Raw genomic sequence first — 17,809 nt, 5'->3', positions numbered from 1 at the left:
CAGCGCCCCCTTTGTTAGAGTGGTGACATATTTGACGAGCGTTTAGAAGGCCTACACAGCAAATTCCGTGAGTGGTCAGGCCACTCATGGAGGCCAGTAAACGGTCTCCAACCGTGAATCCGAAAATACCGGTATACCAAGCAAAATAAAATTCCATCTCAAACAAAAGATGAGTTTAGCCGGGAATACACTAGACGGATTTTTCTCTTGTACAGGTGTATTTTGTAAATTTCTTAGTCTGTCCGCCCCTGTGATATCTCTGTAAGGCTTAGCTCTGTGGGGCTGTGATTACGTATACTATCACCACCCTGTCTTGTTCCATAAGCTTACCTAGAACACCTTTGTACTTCGCCTCCTGGTTTCAGTATACCTCTGCTGGGCACCAAATAATTTGTCTGTCCATAGTCATAATCGTCTCAGCTATCAATTCCAGGTAGGTGTTCCCATGTGTCATCACTAATAAATCCACACAAGCACGAAACTAGTGACAAACTGAAAAAAATCTAACTCCAACCGCCATGTTTGAATGCATTGCCATTACAGTGAAGCGAATGGTGTACACAATTATCACTGTCACTATTAGGCGAGTTAGACCTTTTGACACGAATACTGGATAATTGTTTAGGATCAGTCTCACCGGTAATGACATAGAGGGAATCCCTAATCAACATTCATGAATAATAAAAACTCTCAAACGTTTAAAGAATAGATTAAGCAAGATGTACAAAATATACTAATTGCTAGTAATGTCCGTAGTTATCTCCCTTGTATGGGCTGTGAGGAGTATGCATTCAAACATGGCCTTTGGAGTTAGAGTTTTATCCAATTTCAACTATAGTTTCATGCTTGTGTGGATTTATTAGTCATGACACATGAGAACACCTACCTGGAATTGATAGCTGAGATGACTATGACTATGGACAGACAAACTATTTGGTGCCCAGCAGAGGTATACTGAAACGACGAGGGGAAGTACAGGGTCTTTCAAGATAAGCTTATGGAACAAGACAGGGTTATGAGAGTACAAGTAATCAGAGCCCTGAAATCACAGCCATACAGAGCTACGCCGGCAACGGCGTATTTTGACGGCGATCTTGTCAGCCCCGAAATTCGTTTGCATTGAACATGTCATATACTTGGGAAGAAATACACTGGCTCTTTCCGCGTAGTGTGTCCGCTCCAGCGAATTTCGGCCATCAAGACGACCGAGCTGACCAATCAAACAACGCGGAATTGTGCTGACCTGTGAAATTTTGTTAGTGTCACATGGCGTACTAGGTCACCTGACATAACCAACTGACGACGATCAACGAAAAAACCCGCCTAATGTGTCTGAAACTATGCTGCGAATATCGTCTGCGTATTTCGCGGGGGATTAAGTTCATCATCTCTACAAGATAAAAAATCCGCTTGGCATGTTCCCGGCGTTGGAGTGTACGGTATTTGTGGGCTGTGCCGGTCATCAGATACACGTGTTTAGAGGTCTTCCAGCAACCTTTGGATGGTCGTAGGTTTCCCCCGGGCTCTGCCCGGTTTCCTCCCACCATAATGCTGGCCGCATAAGTGAAATATTCTTGAGTACGGCGTAATACACCAGTCGAATAAATAAATAAATAAAAAAAAACACATGTGTTTCGCAGTTATATAACCAGGACCCCTTCATATTATCCGATGGATATTTCCTTCTGGTAGGCCAATACTGTTTTTGTTTTGTTATGTTTTGTTTTTTTGTTTAGGCATGCATCTGTCATTTTGCATGCCTCACATCGAGTTATCCGAAGAAAACATTGAATAATTTTAACTGTGCCTTTTTGCTGAAGTGATTTCTGTTCATACGTTTCAAACACAACTTCACAGCAGGAAGAAATCACACTTGTGTGTAAGAGTGTACATTTGAGATAATCGTTGTAGTATTTATCCGCAGATTAATATACCTAACACTGGGGCAATTCATCGAATCATAGGACGCATGTGTCATCTCTTACAGTGACAGAATACCAAAAAATGTAATATAATAAAATGTCCATTAGCATGCAAATTTCCTGTTTTCAAAACATATACATATACATGCATGACTTCATTTGTCTTCAAGATTTTTCTTTTCAATTCAGTGAAATGCAGTTAAATGCCTGAATTCTGTGGTGAACCTTACAGACCATATATTGATAGCGTTGGTTGCTATTGCTGTGGAACAGAGTTCGAAGAACTATAGTTAGTAACTTTTGATGGAATTCCTGTTACATTTACCGTGGTGTAATGTCTGTACACAGGCAAGTTTAAATTACTTCTATATGTATATATATCCCTATGAGTAGGGCCTACGTGAAATTCTTGTCCAAAATAAATAAATAAATAGGCTAAAATCTAGATTCATTTACACTGTCCGAAACATGGTCTGTTTTGTACTGTGCTTAATTTGCCATAATTTTAGTGATAACTGGCGATGATCACGTTCACTTGTATTTGGGATTAAAACAGACGGACGGAAATAAAGAGCAAAAACGGAGATTAAAAAAACAAAAAGCAATGTTGGTATATATCAAGTTTCTAGCTACTATAGCGAAGGCGCGCCTGCTGGGCCAGCGCGTGTCACCAAGGCGACATTAACCACGTGATCATTCCCTACCCTTCATGCGCGCCATGTGCTTCATCTTCACTGGATGCTAATCAGCGGCGGGACGGAAAGCACCATTTGGCCGGCTTTTGGTCTCTCCGGTTCTACATTTAGCCTAACCCAGATCTCCTGCTTGCCTCTGTCAAAACACTCCGCTTCCCTCCTACCTTCGCAAGTGAGATTTACTCATTCAACATTTTCTCACCAAGATGCTTGTTTTTGGAAACAAACTGGAGGTTGTGATTTTCCCGGTGCTCGTCCTCTTCATCTTTCCCCTGCTGAGCTATGGGGAAGAAAGTTTGCGTAAGTTTTATAGATCTCTATCACCGACATAGTAAACTGAGGCAGCCTTTCTTGCCTTTGCACCTACTCTGTAATGCCATCCAGCTTCTGGTAGGATGTGATTTCGCTTGATAGTAAATACTACCATCAGTAAGCGTGCCATCTTAAAATAGCCTCATGCTTGGAACCCAGCTTTTCGAAAACGAAGATGTCTGAACAAAGTTTACTCCACCGTTTTCTATGAATTTTTGAAACAGTTTTGAATACATGTAAATCGTTAGGACGCATTTATATGTAGTATGCTATCAATGAACTGAAAATAAAAACAACATGGTTGTAACTGTAAATTTGCCTGTGGACTGAAAAATATGCCACAGGCCTTGGCGCCTTTGAAGAAGGCATGCGGATCTGCGGTGGCGCTGTAGATTTAATTAAACATGTATATAACTGGCATCAGTTTATGTGCACAGATTTCTGTTTAACTATCGTAGTAATCCTAGTTGAAGTTTTAAAAAATTTGATACTAACTTAATGAATGTAATGAACCAAGTAGAGTGTACTGGCTATCTTCAAACCGGGCAATGGGAATTTCACTTCGGTCTCGTGGTACATGTACATCAAAGGTCGTTGGTTCGAATCTGAACAGGGTTTACCCATCTCACATACATGTACAGCACAGGTACTTGTACATGGCGCCATGAAATATATTATTGGCAGTCACAGGTTTGAATCATGTCACTATTTACTATTTCACATAGAAAATAAGGAACAGCAAGTGGTATAATTCTGTGTTTAGCTCGTAGCTAGGTGTTGCATATATGCTACATGTACCACAGCTGTAGAGCTGTACCATGCATTGAAGTTAGTACAAAACATGATGTTCTCTATCGGTATCTTAATTCTGTTTCTGAGCAACTGTCACTATGGGTGCAAGAATGTTAATTTATGTGCCATCATACACATGATACTGTATGATTCATTTAAAATGAACACTTACACATGTGGATGTCTGAAATGTATACTTCAGTAAAATGCTTATTTTATCTTTGCACTGTTCCATTTATGTAATTCTGGGATGTTTTTAGAACACATATCTGGAACACTAATAAAGGTTTAAATATAGATCAGTACTAGTGTATATATTTTTACTGCTGAGTTACTATTTTGGGAGGATGAGGTATAGTTTATATCCCGACACTGTTCATATGCCTCATCAAACACGTTGCCATGGTTACTGATGGATGGAGTACATTAATTCTACCTCTGAATCTCTGGTCTACTTGTGCATCTTGCACCTCCCCATCTCTGATGTTAGCAGCATGTACACAGAGCTTGTATACATCAACAAGTGTGGCAGACGGGATTTCTGTCTGTACAAGGAGTGAATGACTGTATATCAGTGTATTAGTATAGAGGTTCATAGTCATTCTTGACTACAGGCAGGTGGTAGATCCCTCTAGGTTATATCGACTTTTCATTGTGGTTCAACTACAAAGTGGCATGGTCAGGAGTAGTTGTGGTTGCTCCACAAAACATTTGAACAACTCTCTGTTGTAAAAACGTGACTGATAACAAAGTACATGTGTTCTCCATTAGCCTGATCTCCCAGACCTAGAGCCATTGAGTCAGTCTGATAGGGTAAGACCTGTGTTAGTCATTAAGTGTGAAAACAGGTCAATTAAAGTGCCATAATAAGAGTTGTGGAGGATTATAACAGTGGTGATACACTGTGCACAAGATCAGAAAGCTTTAGGAGCAGTTTCTGCAAATTCAGTGAATACCTATGACTGTGTAGATATAGTGTTGATGGAATGCACATTTACATGTGCATAACAAGACTGTTGTAGAACTTAGTCAAATACATCATATAAGTAATTTGAAATAACTTTTTGCAGATCGCCTATGTCCAATGCAATTTTAAGTGTACCCAAGATAAATCCTCTGCTGTGTTTGACGACCACCTGGGCTGGTTATGTAAAATAAACTGAATGAAGCCATATCAAATTTTTGCCAATCATACTTATTCATTATGGCAACAACAAGAAGTTAGTAGCAGAATTGAGTTTTAATAAACTTTCCTACCTTGCTGGAAACTGCCGAGTGGGCTGGTGGCCGCCAAAATGATTGAGCCAGCGACCTATGTGACGGAGCTTATGACTGAGATACAAAATGCTAATTCAGAATTACTGGAACCAGCAACAAATGACGATTCTGGCAACGGTAGAGTTGGTGTGGTTGTTTATGTTTAACTTTTTAGGAGTGAAGAATTTCAACCCACACTGAGCACCACAGTGTTCCTTCTCCCCTATGTGTTAGAAATGATAGTTAGCAGCCTTCCCTGTCATATTGTCATATTGACGCCTATGCTCCTGTTGTAAATCATCCCCCACCTTTTTTATAAATAATTTGATTGGTGTTTTACGAAGTGCTGAAGACTGTTTCACTTATACGATGGCAAACCAGCAGGTTGTTGGAAAACCTTCCCACGCATGACAGGAGAGGAAGGTACATGAGCTGGACTTGAACTTGAGCGACTGTGTCATTGCGTCATGCTGGCATGCTAACCCCTGTTTTTATATTTAATTCAACCTCCATATAGCGAAATTCAGTTTAATTTGATCTTTGCAAAATGCACCGTTTTGACGACCAACGTAGGTCTCACCAGTGCAGTACAGTTTCAGAAGCAGTTGTCCAACAGCAAGCCAGAAGCCTGACAGCCTCATACCTTCTTACCAGGTTAATTCTAATAATGTCTATTTATTCCCTTGACAAGATACGAGGTCAGCCTAGTATTGTGTATGACTTTGACAGGACGCGGGACGCCTGCAGGTGAACACTGTGGGGACTGTAGCATCAAACACTATCGAATGAAGAACAAAGTCATCCTCAGAAAAAAATACAGTATACTTAAAATAGTAAGAAGCGGAAATATTTATTGGTTTAGGAAAACAGATACTGGTTTATAACTAGATGTACACCTACCAAAACTTTTACTAGCCAAAGACTGCCACTAGTTTTTTAAGTTTGCTAACGTATCTGCTGTTTTTAATCGCAACGGGGTAGGGGACTTATTTTAATTTCTAGCCCTAATGTAACATTCATGAACATGCCCCTGGATGTCCCGACTCCTATAGACATGAATTTGATCTAGCTAAATTCTACTGTCCAAATAAGGGAATACCTGCATCAAGGAAGCAAAGTTTCTGCAGTAGACGCTTTCAAGATGTGCACAAATGTTAAGATGTATTGATTATTTGCACCGTACCCCTACATGTATTTTTTTTTTGCTGGCAATACATGTACCCTCTTTATGAAAGAAAGCCCTGTGGACAGGGCACCAGGATCCTGTGGATGGCTGTTCAGCTAAAATACAGGTGTGCTTACTTGAGGGATATATTGTGTAAATAGCATAGTAAAGCATAAGGTCTCAGGTGCAGCAGACTCAGTGGCCAGTATACAGGGAGGGGGTTCATGGAGGGGGTTATTGTTGGTATACAAAGTGTAACTGTAGGTCAGGATCAGACCCATAATGGCAGAGGAAATGAGTGAGGAAGTAGCTAGAGCACTGAGACTGAAACTCTCTCCATGCAGTCAATGTGTGCTAGATATTCTAATTCTCTGTATCGGCTCTGATTGGCCATCTACTTCGTACTCAAGAATATTTCCTCCGTACGATGGCAGCCAGCAGTATGGTGGGCTCAGGAAACTGAGCAGAGCCCAGGGGAATCCAGGGTTGACTCAAAAGCTCAATAAACACTAATTAAATGTGTGATGTTTGAACTTTTCTGGATTTGCATTTTGCATTGGTTGTTTGCCATACAGAAGGCACTTGCTGTGTGATGATGCAGGTGTTGGAATTTTAGGTGTGCTAGTACAGACTGTTTATGCTGTCACACTCCTGAAGCAAACAAATAAGGCATGCTAGTAACACACACCTCACATAATCAGTAGTCTGGGAATTGTGAAATTGTAGGTGTGCAAATCACACTCTTAGTTGCCTGGAAGGGTATGACAGTCACATTCCTGCTCGAAAACGATGAAGGCCTGGTGATGGCTGAGGTTATCGCTAGAGCATAACATGGATTTCATTTGTGTTTAATTCTTTTTAACTTTGATCTGATTCCAGACTACCTGAAATCCAGTTTCAATGCCTACTGTGTCATAATGTTTATTTTTTTTTCATTTATTTTCTGTTTTTAAAATACACTCCTCACTAACAGAAGTAACTATAAGTGCAGCCTATAATATATGAATGTACATGTACTTAACTCGATTCATGTGCCGGTAAACAAAGTGACAGTACTAAGTATTGTGACGGGATAGGTCATATGTGTTGTGGCCATCATGGTGGTTGTTGGATTGGTTATTCATCTGGCAGTCAAATCGTGAAACAACTGTAGAACACTTCAGATTTGGTAACATTAACAACTGTGTTATGTTTTATTCTTGGTCCAGTTAAGGTGCCTGACCACAACACGTCAGGTATTCAACCCTGACTCTAAATCCCACCTTCTGTAATTCTCCTCTGAAAGTTTGAGGTAACTCTGTTTATACAGAGTGTACCTAGTGGTAATCATAATGCTGTTGTCATAGGTGATTACGATACAAAACAATAATTAATGAAGATACTTGTATGTACAATTGAGTACGAGAGTTAATCCTCCTCATAGAGCCATTGTACATAGAATCCCTTTTATCCTGTAATTTGTACTTGATTGGACAGTTGTTTCACCATGTACATTGATCTCTATTCAGTTGATATGAACTATTTGGAACAGCAACTTTACAATAGTGGTCACAATAGCTTTACTACATAGAAATAAAGCAAAGACATTGAAATGACATGAAGTATGACTTAATTCTCTCCTGTTATGCGAAGAAAACCACATGGAACACAGTTCTAAGCCTGGCACGAAATCTTAAGGTGTCTATCAAAGTCATATTTGTCATGGTATTTGTGATAACACTTTGCTTGTTTTTGTATTCATCCTGGGATGCAGTTAACAATGTGCACTGACTCAATCACACCCTATTGTGCTAATATCCAGCCATAGCTGGAGAGAGATGACCTACACTTTATTTGGATTAATCCCAGCTTGTCGAGCAGGTGTCAGAGGTGGTTGTGTATAGAGCATTGTGTGTCGCTCATATTGTTTCTTCAACATATATACACATGTAAAAGTTACTATTGTAACAACTAACATCACCGTGAATTACCAGACAATGGCGCCCTAGTCATTCTATACTGTTGCATGTCACTGTGTCTGTATTGGGATTTGTGCAGTTCACTAAAAAAAAAAAAAGACGGTCAGAATCTGGTGTAATCCAAACAGCGGATCAAATTATTTTTGCATTGGATGTCAGTTTGGAGGTAAATTTTGTTAAACAAATTTTTTATATGCCCTTTTTGTGGACCCCACAGTTAGAAATGCATGCATCATTCTGAATTCTCAATGTGTTTACGTGGGCAGGGCTTATCTGGATTGTGTAGGTGTACATCTACATGGTGTTAAAATGTTCCATTCCTGTTGGTAACGTCTCGTTGTCAGTTGTTATTATCGCTTTATGGGATGGAACTTCTGCTTTATTGTATTTTCCACACAGCTGATAAGCCTTTTTTTAACATATAACTGGTTTACATATACAGTGAAAGTGCATCAGTTTACCTAGAGCCCAGGTTACATTGTTCCAGGTGAATGATCCTGATGTACACTTTCACCACAAATAAGGGATGTCACTAAGGTGGCCATATTCTGGACAATACACAACTAAATACAGTGTTTGCCACTCATAATGACAACATGGAGTGTATGTACATGGGTGTGGTCAGAACTCCATATTAACACTGGTTCAACGCCAGTGGAATTTTGGTCAGGTCATTATGAAGCTGTGTATGTTAAACAAGTGCTGGTCCTACTGGACTTTGATTCTTTCAACATTAACTCAATTACTAGTGATCGTACCTTCATCGTCATGTATAAGTTATCAGTAAATAATCATCCAAAATATCTCTTCTACAGGAGGCTATACATTTAGCTTATGATAAATCAAAGAATAGGTAGATACCATTTTCCAGTCTTTTATTTTTTGATAAATTTGACCATAGTTTTACACTGTGCTCAAGAATATTTTGTGTATATGACAGTGGCCAGCGTTTTGGTGAGGGGAACCTTCACAGCCCGGGGAAACCCACAGGCATCCGAAAGTTACTGGAAGACCTTTGACACATACATGTTCCTCCAGTCATTTAATAGGTCCAACTAATATCGAGGGGCACCAGTAGATCTCCGTGGACTCTGGTCCTAATGACAGTAATATTTTGACCATTGGTTTTGAATGAGCTACATGTAGGTGATAATGAGGCATAGGGTAGATGGAGAAGTGTTGTGATTTACTTAACACTGAGTGGTAACTTCCTGCCAAAACCTGAAAGTAAAACATGTCCTGATGTACAAACTGGGATGATCCAGTCAAGAGAGAATTCTGTGTTGATGGCATCAATTTTGTGTTTTGTGTTTTCAGAGCCTTCATTTTTGACTAATGGATCTACAGTGAACGTGGCCCAGAAAGAGAAAGTGGTCTTCCCCTGTATGGTGGCTAACAAAGGTGAGAAAGAGTTACAGGACATCATCTGAGGTTGTAAATGGAGAAGTGAAACAAAATCACATAGCAATTTTGAGACAAGTTGTTTTCTTTGCTTTCTGAAGTTTCAGTTAAAGCTTTTGAACTAGCTAGACAAGAGTTTGTCACTGTGCAGCTCACATGAATTCATTTGGCAAGGGAATCTGTATATAATATGCAGTTTACTGTTGGACTTTTTACTTGATTTTGTTGATACATGTACCAACAGCTTTATTATGATTAAACGACTCCTTGGAGGAGGCAGTATAAAGTGTGTATTATAGCCTGTCATAATACAATCACAGTCAAAATCATAAGACATTCAGTCTGGGTGTAAAAACATCCAGAACCATGCAGAGTGAAGTAATGCTCATGGTTGTTCCATAAACCTTTTACTTAAATTAACACATTTATGTTGGCATGTGTAGCAGAAAATAAGGTATATGAGACGTTCATTCTGGGTGTAAAAACATCCAGAACCATGTAGAGTGAAGTAATGCTCATGGTTGTTCCATAAACCTTTTACTTAAATTAACACATTTATATTAGCATGTGTAGCAGAAAATAAGGTATATGAGGCGTTCATTCTGGGTGTAAAAACATCCAGAACCATGCAGAGTGAAGTAATGCTCATGGTTGTTCCATAAACCTTTTACTTAAATTAACACATTTATATTAGCATGTGTAGCAGAAAATAAGGTATATGAGGCGTTCATTCTGGGTGTAAAAACATCCAGAACCATGCAGAGTGAAGTAATGCTCATGGTTGTTCCATAAACCTTTTACTTAAATTAACACATTTATATTGGCATGTGTAGCAGAAAATAAGGTATATGAGGCGTTCATTCTGGGTGTAAAAACATCCAGAACCATGCAGAGTGAAGTAATGCTCATGGTTGTTCTATAAACCTTTTACTTAAATTAACACATTTATATTGGCATGTGTAGCAGAAAATAAGGTATAAAAGGGAGGTGTAAATTAGAGATTGTACATGTATTAGTGCCTGCATTGTGAGATCTTTTCTGTTGGTATCAGTTAGGGTGACATTAAAACCAATAAACACAGGACGAGTTGTACCAGTCTATACATATGAAGGTCTGCCCATGAGAGCTGTTGTGTGTATATATCTGATGATGGCAGCAGTTGCTCTGGAAAGCTCTTACCATTAACACATGTATAGATTCAGGAATTCCTAGAAGTCTCCATCATTCTGGTCTAGATTGAGTTTATTTATATTTTAAATACTGACTATAGCCTTGTATTCAGTTCAGTGCCGCTTCACCAACAGGTAGTTTTGTGGACATGAAAGTATGTATGATATACCAGTGTATATATGAGAGAGAGAAAGTTCGCTTTCATTTGGGGTTCACTTCTGATCATGGTTTTATTGTTCGTACATACATATACACTTTTACAAGTATGTTAATTCATCCTGTGTTTATTGGCTTAAGTGAAACCTGTGCATAGCCAAATAAGTGATACTATGTGTTAATTATTCTGTTTGGTACATGTTGATGTTCATTATCATTTACCAGTGTTAGATTTCCATTTGTTGCACAGATATGACCAATGACATGTGTCATTTGTTTCTTACAGGCTCATTAGCGGTCATGTGGGAAAGAAAGAATGGCCCAAAGTTATTTGTGAACCGCCAAAGCATCGTTGAAGACAAGCGCTACTCATTGCTCCCAGGACCAGGCTTTAACCTGAGCATCAGTGATGTAACTCTGGAAGATGAAGACGAATATGTCTGTCTCATCAATACGTCTCCAGTTCTCATGGAGCAGGTCACAAAGCTCAATGTCTACAGTACGTATCCTGTTCACTCTTGCTTCTAAATATATCACTTAATAACTGTAATTACAGTGTACATTCCATAACATGCTGGTTGTGCCAAAAACAATCCACTATTGCCCATGAAACTATTTGTCACTGTACAGCTCTAAATCAGATTAATTGTTGTATACTGTCTTAAATGTAATATCTCTTTATCAGGTGATAGCATCAACACTTTTTATGAGATAAAGAACCAAAAGGTGTGGTATTGCTGTGAACTGTGTCTGGTTTTGCCATGCTGCTCCTGCTCAATAATTACGGACGCCTTTTCAAAACTGTATACCATAATGCCTAGCGATGGCTGCTGTTTTAAATAGTAAACTCTCTTTGTGGAGTAGGGGATTGACCAGTAGTTGATCGGTGGCAGAAGTCCACTACTCTGTCACGCCTCAGTGAACCTCGCCAGTGTGACCAGATGGGGAGAGACACGAACACTGCCCAGTTTTTAAAGATTCACTTTTTTTCCATTGAATGGCTGTAAGATGGACTTGATGTCTTACGATGAATGTAAAGAAAGAAAAAAAAAGAAAAAAAACCCACTGGGTAAAGGTAGATGGAGTAAGCACATGTCCCTGCATACAGTACGATTACGGGCACTTTGAAAGATGAGACCATGCCTTCGTCTGTATTTCGGCCCACATTGTCTTAAGCCTACATTTGACACAATCAACTTTCAGACTCTTTGATGAGTTTGTGAAGTGGCTAGCCAATAACCCTCTTTTAAATCTGTCTTCCGTTACAGTCCTTTCGCTTTTGCAGCCATTTTTACCACAACAACATGTGGTGTGGCTTAGCTGCACGATTCTTACATCTCTGCATGGAAACAGACATTCTTTAAGCTACTCGTCAACAAACAAGACATTCCAGGTCAATATTCACAAGGCCAATTCTCTAAACGACGAAAAGCTGGGGGAGACTGCCAAAAAGTACATCTATGCAGTCTCATAAAACACCACTACAGGATTTTATATGGGGTGTTTTTTCGATCGGCGGGGTACATACAAGCTGTGAATCTCCATAATATTTTAATCATGATTTTTGTCATGAGTTTGTTATCTAGTAATAATTTCTAAAGCCAGTACCTGCAGTGATTGTTCTGCATGCTTGGATTTTTGTAATCCATACGCACTGTGCATATTTTGTCTCACTAACGTTCAACTGAAGAGTTTGTTAAGATACTTCAGTTTAATTGAAGTCGGAATGAACTGAGTGAGGTTTTCAAGGCACGGATGTTGAGGTACGTGGTAGTGCGTTTACTGATGCCATGTCATACTGTGCATCATTTGTAACTTTTGATCATACCTTTAGAGTGATTAGTAGATAAACACATGTAAGAATTGGCAATTCTTCTCTTTACTTTAGACATTTGTTAGGACACAGAACATAAATGTATGGTCTGGCGTCGGAAATGACTATCCAGAGCCCCCCATGTCCCAGACCAGCAGGTGCCAGATGAAATCTGCATGGTTTGTATTCTGGTTAAGGAACTGGGAAGCCAGGCCTTTCATCTTTTCAGAGGGATCTAACCGTTTTAACTTTGTTTTCTGGGTGAACTAATCAAATTAGTGATGGCTTTCACAGCAGCACGTATGTACTTAGAGATGGATATTCTCTCAAGTTTGTAGAAGAACACCACTGGTAATGTTACAAACTATAATTTTTAAATTAATCTGAAAGAGATGTAACCCACCCCCCTCCACCTTCCTCATTGAGATTCAGGTGTCAGATTTATGTCATGTTCCCACAAAAGTAGACACATGGTCAGTAAATGGGAAGTCTATCAAAAAGTCTGACACACGGGCTACATTGTCCTCAATTATAAGACAGCATTGTTAATTCAGTGATCAAACACCTATCATCCATGATCCATCTTATATGGGCCCATACACAAGTGAGGAGGAAGACAGACAGTCCTCAGGTTCAAGACAATCTTGCTGATATAATGCCTAATGGGGTAGGGTGTTAAATGTTCCCCTGTAAATAATGTGACATAACTATCGACTTCAAATATTGGATAGCATAAGTTTGTAAAACCCCACAGGGAGAATGGCATGGTCAGTGTGCTTTGGGTAGGGAATTGGCAAAGAGATATTTTAACTATGTTGATGTTCTGGTATCAATATTTTTGTCTGTTATGTTTTTTTAAACAAGGGTGTATACTGAAAAATAACATCTTGAGTTGCCTTTTACATGTACAAGCTGTCAGGAACGACTGGCTTTATAGACCAGGGTAGGCCTATACTCCAGCTGGGCCAGCTGGCATGCTGATATCACATTCTGTGATGCTTCGCAGAAAATTTCTGTGCTCTACCCACTTACTTAAGTGTGTCTAAATTAGGGAGTGTCTGTAATTATTGAGAAGATATGGTAGTTTCTACTTAGCTTCTGATGTTTGGTATATACATCTATCTTCCCTTTCTGTTTAACAGTTCCACCAACTATAGTGCGAAACTCCCCCGAGCGAATAGAGGCAGATCTGAACCAGAACATCACGCTGAATTGTTCAGCCAGTGGCCGACCTAAACCCACCATCACTTGGACCAAGGAGGTACTTGATCCAAAGATAGGATTTATTGTATTTATTCAATTGATTGGTGACCATCAGATAGTTGCTGCTGGACCTTCCCAGCAGGTCCATCAGAAATAAGAGGAGTAGACCGTTATAGAGCATGTTTGATTTATTATGTACATTATGATATAATGCTGTGAGCACCACATGTCTGAAATGTATATTAGTTGGGCCAAGTTGGGGAAATACCTTTTGAAAGGCTACCTGAAGTTGTCCCCCTTGCTGTAGGCGTTCTGTTATGTTCTTTTGGTAATCTAAAAGCCTGAAGTACCTCCTTAAAGATGTTGTACTGAAGAGTATGGGCAGGGGAATAATTTTGTGAGATGCCATCACCGAATTCGCCTTGGAATCCCACTGACCAGAAATGTATCATTGTGGTTCACGGTCTGATTCAGTTGAGAAGTGTAAACTTGAGTGGTGGCTTCTTTTTCGACTTGTACGCACAGCAGTAGCTTACACATGCCACAGAATATTAAAGCTGACCCTTCTGTATTATTATATATATTTTATATATATTATGATTCAAGAGGCCTGTAGGATTTCATGTCCATGTATGACACATTGCTCATTGTCCTCACATTCTAATAAGGAGTCAGAAAGTGAACTGGATAATGAGTTTTTCAAATTTGATTACAATTTCAAAACTATACGTTGGGTATTTGGGCAAAGCTGGATTTGATTCACACTTACCAGGTTTTGTCCTCACTGTCTGCAGCACGGGTAAAACCTCTTCTGAGAATTAATTGAGGTTTGATTTCACTTGTATTTTGACATGTAGTGCAGGAAATGATCATAACATTGTAGTCCTTCACATGCGTGAACACTGCTTTTCAATTCACTGGTGAAGTATTTGAACTAAAAGCTGTAGTTTGGCCACAAATTGTGTGCGAGAACATCTCATGTTTCAAGACATAGTGATATGATTCTTTGTGATAACGTGTGATAATGTCATCGTAAACAATTTTCCCTGTGAAAGGTGTTATCTCAGACAAACAGTGTACTCCATGCCTGTCCAGCTCTTTATTAAAGAGACTTAAGATGTAAACTTCAGAAGCTGGAAGAAGTGGTGAGCTGCCTAACTGCTGAAATATAGATCATTTAATTCATCTAATTTTATAATAGTTGATTGTTTTGCAAGCCGTGTGTGGCTGATCTGACTCTCAGAATATTTGTTTATTTATTTCATTGGTGCTCAAAGCATGTGCAGAGTGATTGAGGTGATAGATTTATAGGTGGGGGGGGATCTGAGTAGGTCATCTACTTTAGCCAGGTTACAAACCTCCTGAATTTACAATACAGCTGACACCAAAGCAGCGAGAGACTTTCACAGTAGGCTGCTAGAAAAGCCTGGGTGGTGCTATGAGCTTGAAATGATCCCTGTACAGTCAGGGTGGTGTAACACTTATTGGGAAGGGTGTTGTCAAATTTGTCATATAGGTAATGCCTTTTTCTAAGCGTGAAAACCCTACATGCATATGAAGACTCAGGTCTTGTACCTACATCTAGCTTCTTTTCTTGTATGTACATATTGTGTTTGGACACTTGTCTTGTTGTAGGGTGGTCAACTTCCAACTGGAGATGCATCGTTCAGGGGGGAGACGCTAAAGCTAATCAACCTCCAGAGGAAGCATAATGGCGTGTACAAATGTACAGCATCAAACTCTCTGTCAGAGCCTGTCAGTGCCACAATCAACCTCAACATTGAATGTGAGTTTGACCAGAGCTGAATATAGACTCATGTACCTAAGGATGCACAGTTGAGAATCCAATTAAGTCGCCTTTCTCATGATTATCAAGATACATTTGGAATTACATTTAAGTTACATTTGTAAAGGAAAAGCACAAAAAATCTCAGCATTATGGAAGGAGGAAAAAAAGCGTGGGGGATGCCCATGACCATCCGCAGGTTGCTGGTAGACCTTCCCATGTACAGCCAGAAAGGAAGCCAGCATGAGCTGGCCTCACAGCGACCACATTGGTGAGAGACCCCTGAGTCATTGTGCAGAGCTGGCATGTTAACCACCTCGGACACTGATGCCTCCAGGTGGTAATAAGATTAAAAACTGGGAAAAGAGGTTGTTTACCTATGCCCCCTGCTTCCATAAATCTTGCGGATGTGATGTGCTAGGCTTAAAATTCAGCTAACATGGAAATACGTGTGTTCATGGAAATGCTCAGTTCAAGAAAGGAGAGTAGTATGTACTTGTGGAAGATGTAATCTGTAGATTCATAGTAAACATTGTAAGCAGGAAATTACAATGGTTTTTTAGTGTCACAAGAAACACTGTATTCATAATAGCTGGCTTGGGAATTCAGCATGATAACATGTTGTTGTTGCAAAAACATATGTCATACGACCATCACAGCTGGTATCTACCAGACACTTGACTGAGATACACAATGGAACAACTTCTTGTTTGTTTTCTTTCTATAAATTTATTTTGATTTAAGTTTGACAAGTTGTCAAACAGCAAAATTCAGTGATGTACAATGTGGTGTAGGATCAATGAGATATACCATGTATATCAGCAAGGTATTACAGACCTGTGAATTTGACTTTCTTGCAGACAAGGCCATGGTATTCAACAATAAACACACTGTGGTGCACACAGGCCGGCAGCACTCAGCCAAACTACCATGCATGTATGATGGTAACCCTCGGGCTGAGGCTCGCTGGTATAAGGGGGCAAAGGAGGCTGTGGGTCCAGAGATAAGAAACAGAGGGGTTAGAAAGCCACCGGCACAAAATGGGGAGGTGTCCGAACTTGTCATTCATAACCCTACGGATGAGGACCTTGGCAACTACACATGTGTCGTCAACAACTCTCTAGGAACTGTCAATGCATCATTCTTTGTTACAGGTAAGCTACAACTGTCTTGATATTTCCAGGGAAAAAGCATACACTTAGAGATTACTGGAGTTTTACCTTTTTTTTAACATTGCTGCAGTAACATGGATGATACATTTGTACTTCACCGATATACACCACAGTTACCTTGGTGGTAATGACAGTCAGTATGAAGATTTTGTCTTGTTACTTATTGTTCTGAATAGATTGAAGTGAAATAGTATTACAGAAATCAATTCGGTCATCCTTTTCCTTTAGGAATGAAGTTTTCTTTATTTATTTATTTGATTGATGTTTTACGCTGTACTCAGGAATATTTCACTTATAAGACGGCGGCCAGCATTATGGTGGGAGGAAACCGGGCAGTGCCCGGGGAAAACCCACAACCATCTGCAGGTTGCTGGAAGACCTTCCCACTTACGGCCAGAGGAAGCCAGCATGAGCTGGGCTTGAACTGACAGCAACCGCATTGGTGAGAGGCTTATGGGTCATTACGCCGCGCTAGCGCGCTAACCAACTGAGCCCCAGAGGCCTCGGAAGTAAAAGCGATGTTAAAATTACCGTGCAGATCTATATTAAAGAGTGAAAGAAAGCTTAATAGACGTACCTCCTGACACTCAGAAACAGAATACTGATGAAAAGCATTGTTCACAGGCATAGATTTAAGAAATAATGTCCCTGCTGTGGGTGTCTAACCGCAGGTTTAGTCATTAAGGTGGACAAGCTGATTATTTTAGGTTGGAGAGGCCCTCAACCTGCAATTTATTGACCTGGTTGACTTTATAAACTGTAAAACTGCCATTAGACCGACATAGAAGATTCTATTCTGTAACATGTATAATCACACAAAACATTTATTGCAGTTGTACACATGTAATAGGCGTTAAATAAGACAAAAAACTTGTCATATTATCACCTTCATACCCATATCAAGTAGCATTGGGGGATCCCAGCATAGTTGTTCTAATTAAGATATACTTCACATCCACAAGGAAAAACCCTACCACAACACTATGCTTTAACCTGGGGGCCTAGCA

At 39.7% G+C, this 17,809-nt stretch overlaps 1 protein-coding gene across 3 annotated transcripts in view; it reads left to right on the top strand.

The window, feature by feature from the left end:
• The first annotated feature begins 2,649 nt into the window (after positions 1-2,649).
• Positions 2,650-17,809, top strand: part of LOC135462058 (limbic system-associated membrane protein-like) — a 29,799-nt gene continuing 14,639 nt past the window's right edge. For all 3 annotated transcript variants that reach the window (XM_064739408.1, XM_064739407.1, XM_064739406.1), the window contains exons 1-6: positions 2,650-2,917; positions 9,419-9,502; positions 11,115-11,327; positions 13,784-13,902; positions 15,480-15,630; positions 16,491-16,784. In XM_064739408.1, the coding sequence (XP_064595478.1) occupies positions 2,824-2,917; positions 9,419-9,502; positions 11,115-11,327; positions 13,784-13,902; positions 15,480-15,630; positions 16,491-16,784 (955 nt within the window). In that variant the 5' untranslated portion in view covers positions 2,650-2,823. The remainder of the gene's footprint in view (positions 2,918-9,418; positions 9,503-11,114; positions 11,328-13,783; positions 13,903-15,479; positions 15,631-16,490; positions 16,785-17,809) is intronic.

Source organism: Liolophura sinensis, chromosome 1 (genome assembly GCF_032854445.1).
Source record: "Liolophura sinensis isolate JHLJ2023 chromosome 1, CUHK_Ljap_v2, whole genome shotgun sequence".
Lineage (NCBI taxonomy): Eukaryota > Metazoa > Mollusca > Polyplacophora > Chitonida > Chitonidae > Liolophura > Liolophura sinensis.
Note: the sequence above shows the minus strand (reverse complement) of the source record. Positions and strands in the feature narration are given on the sequence as shown.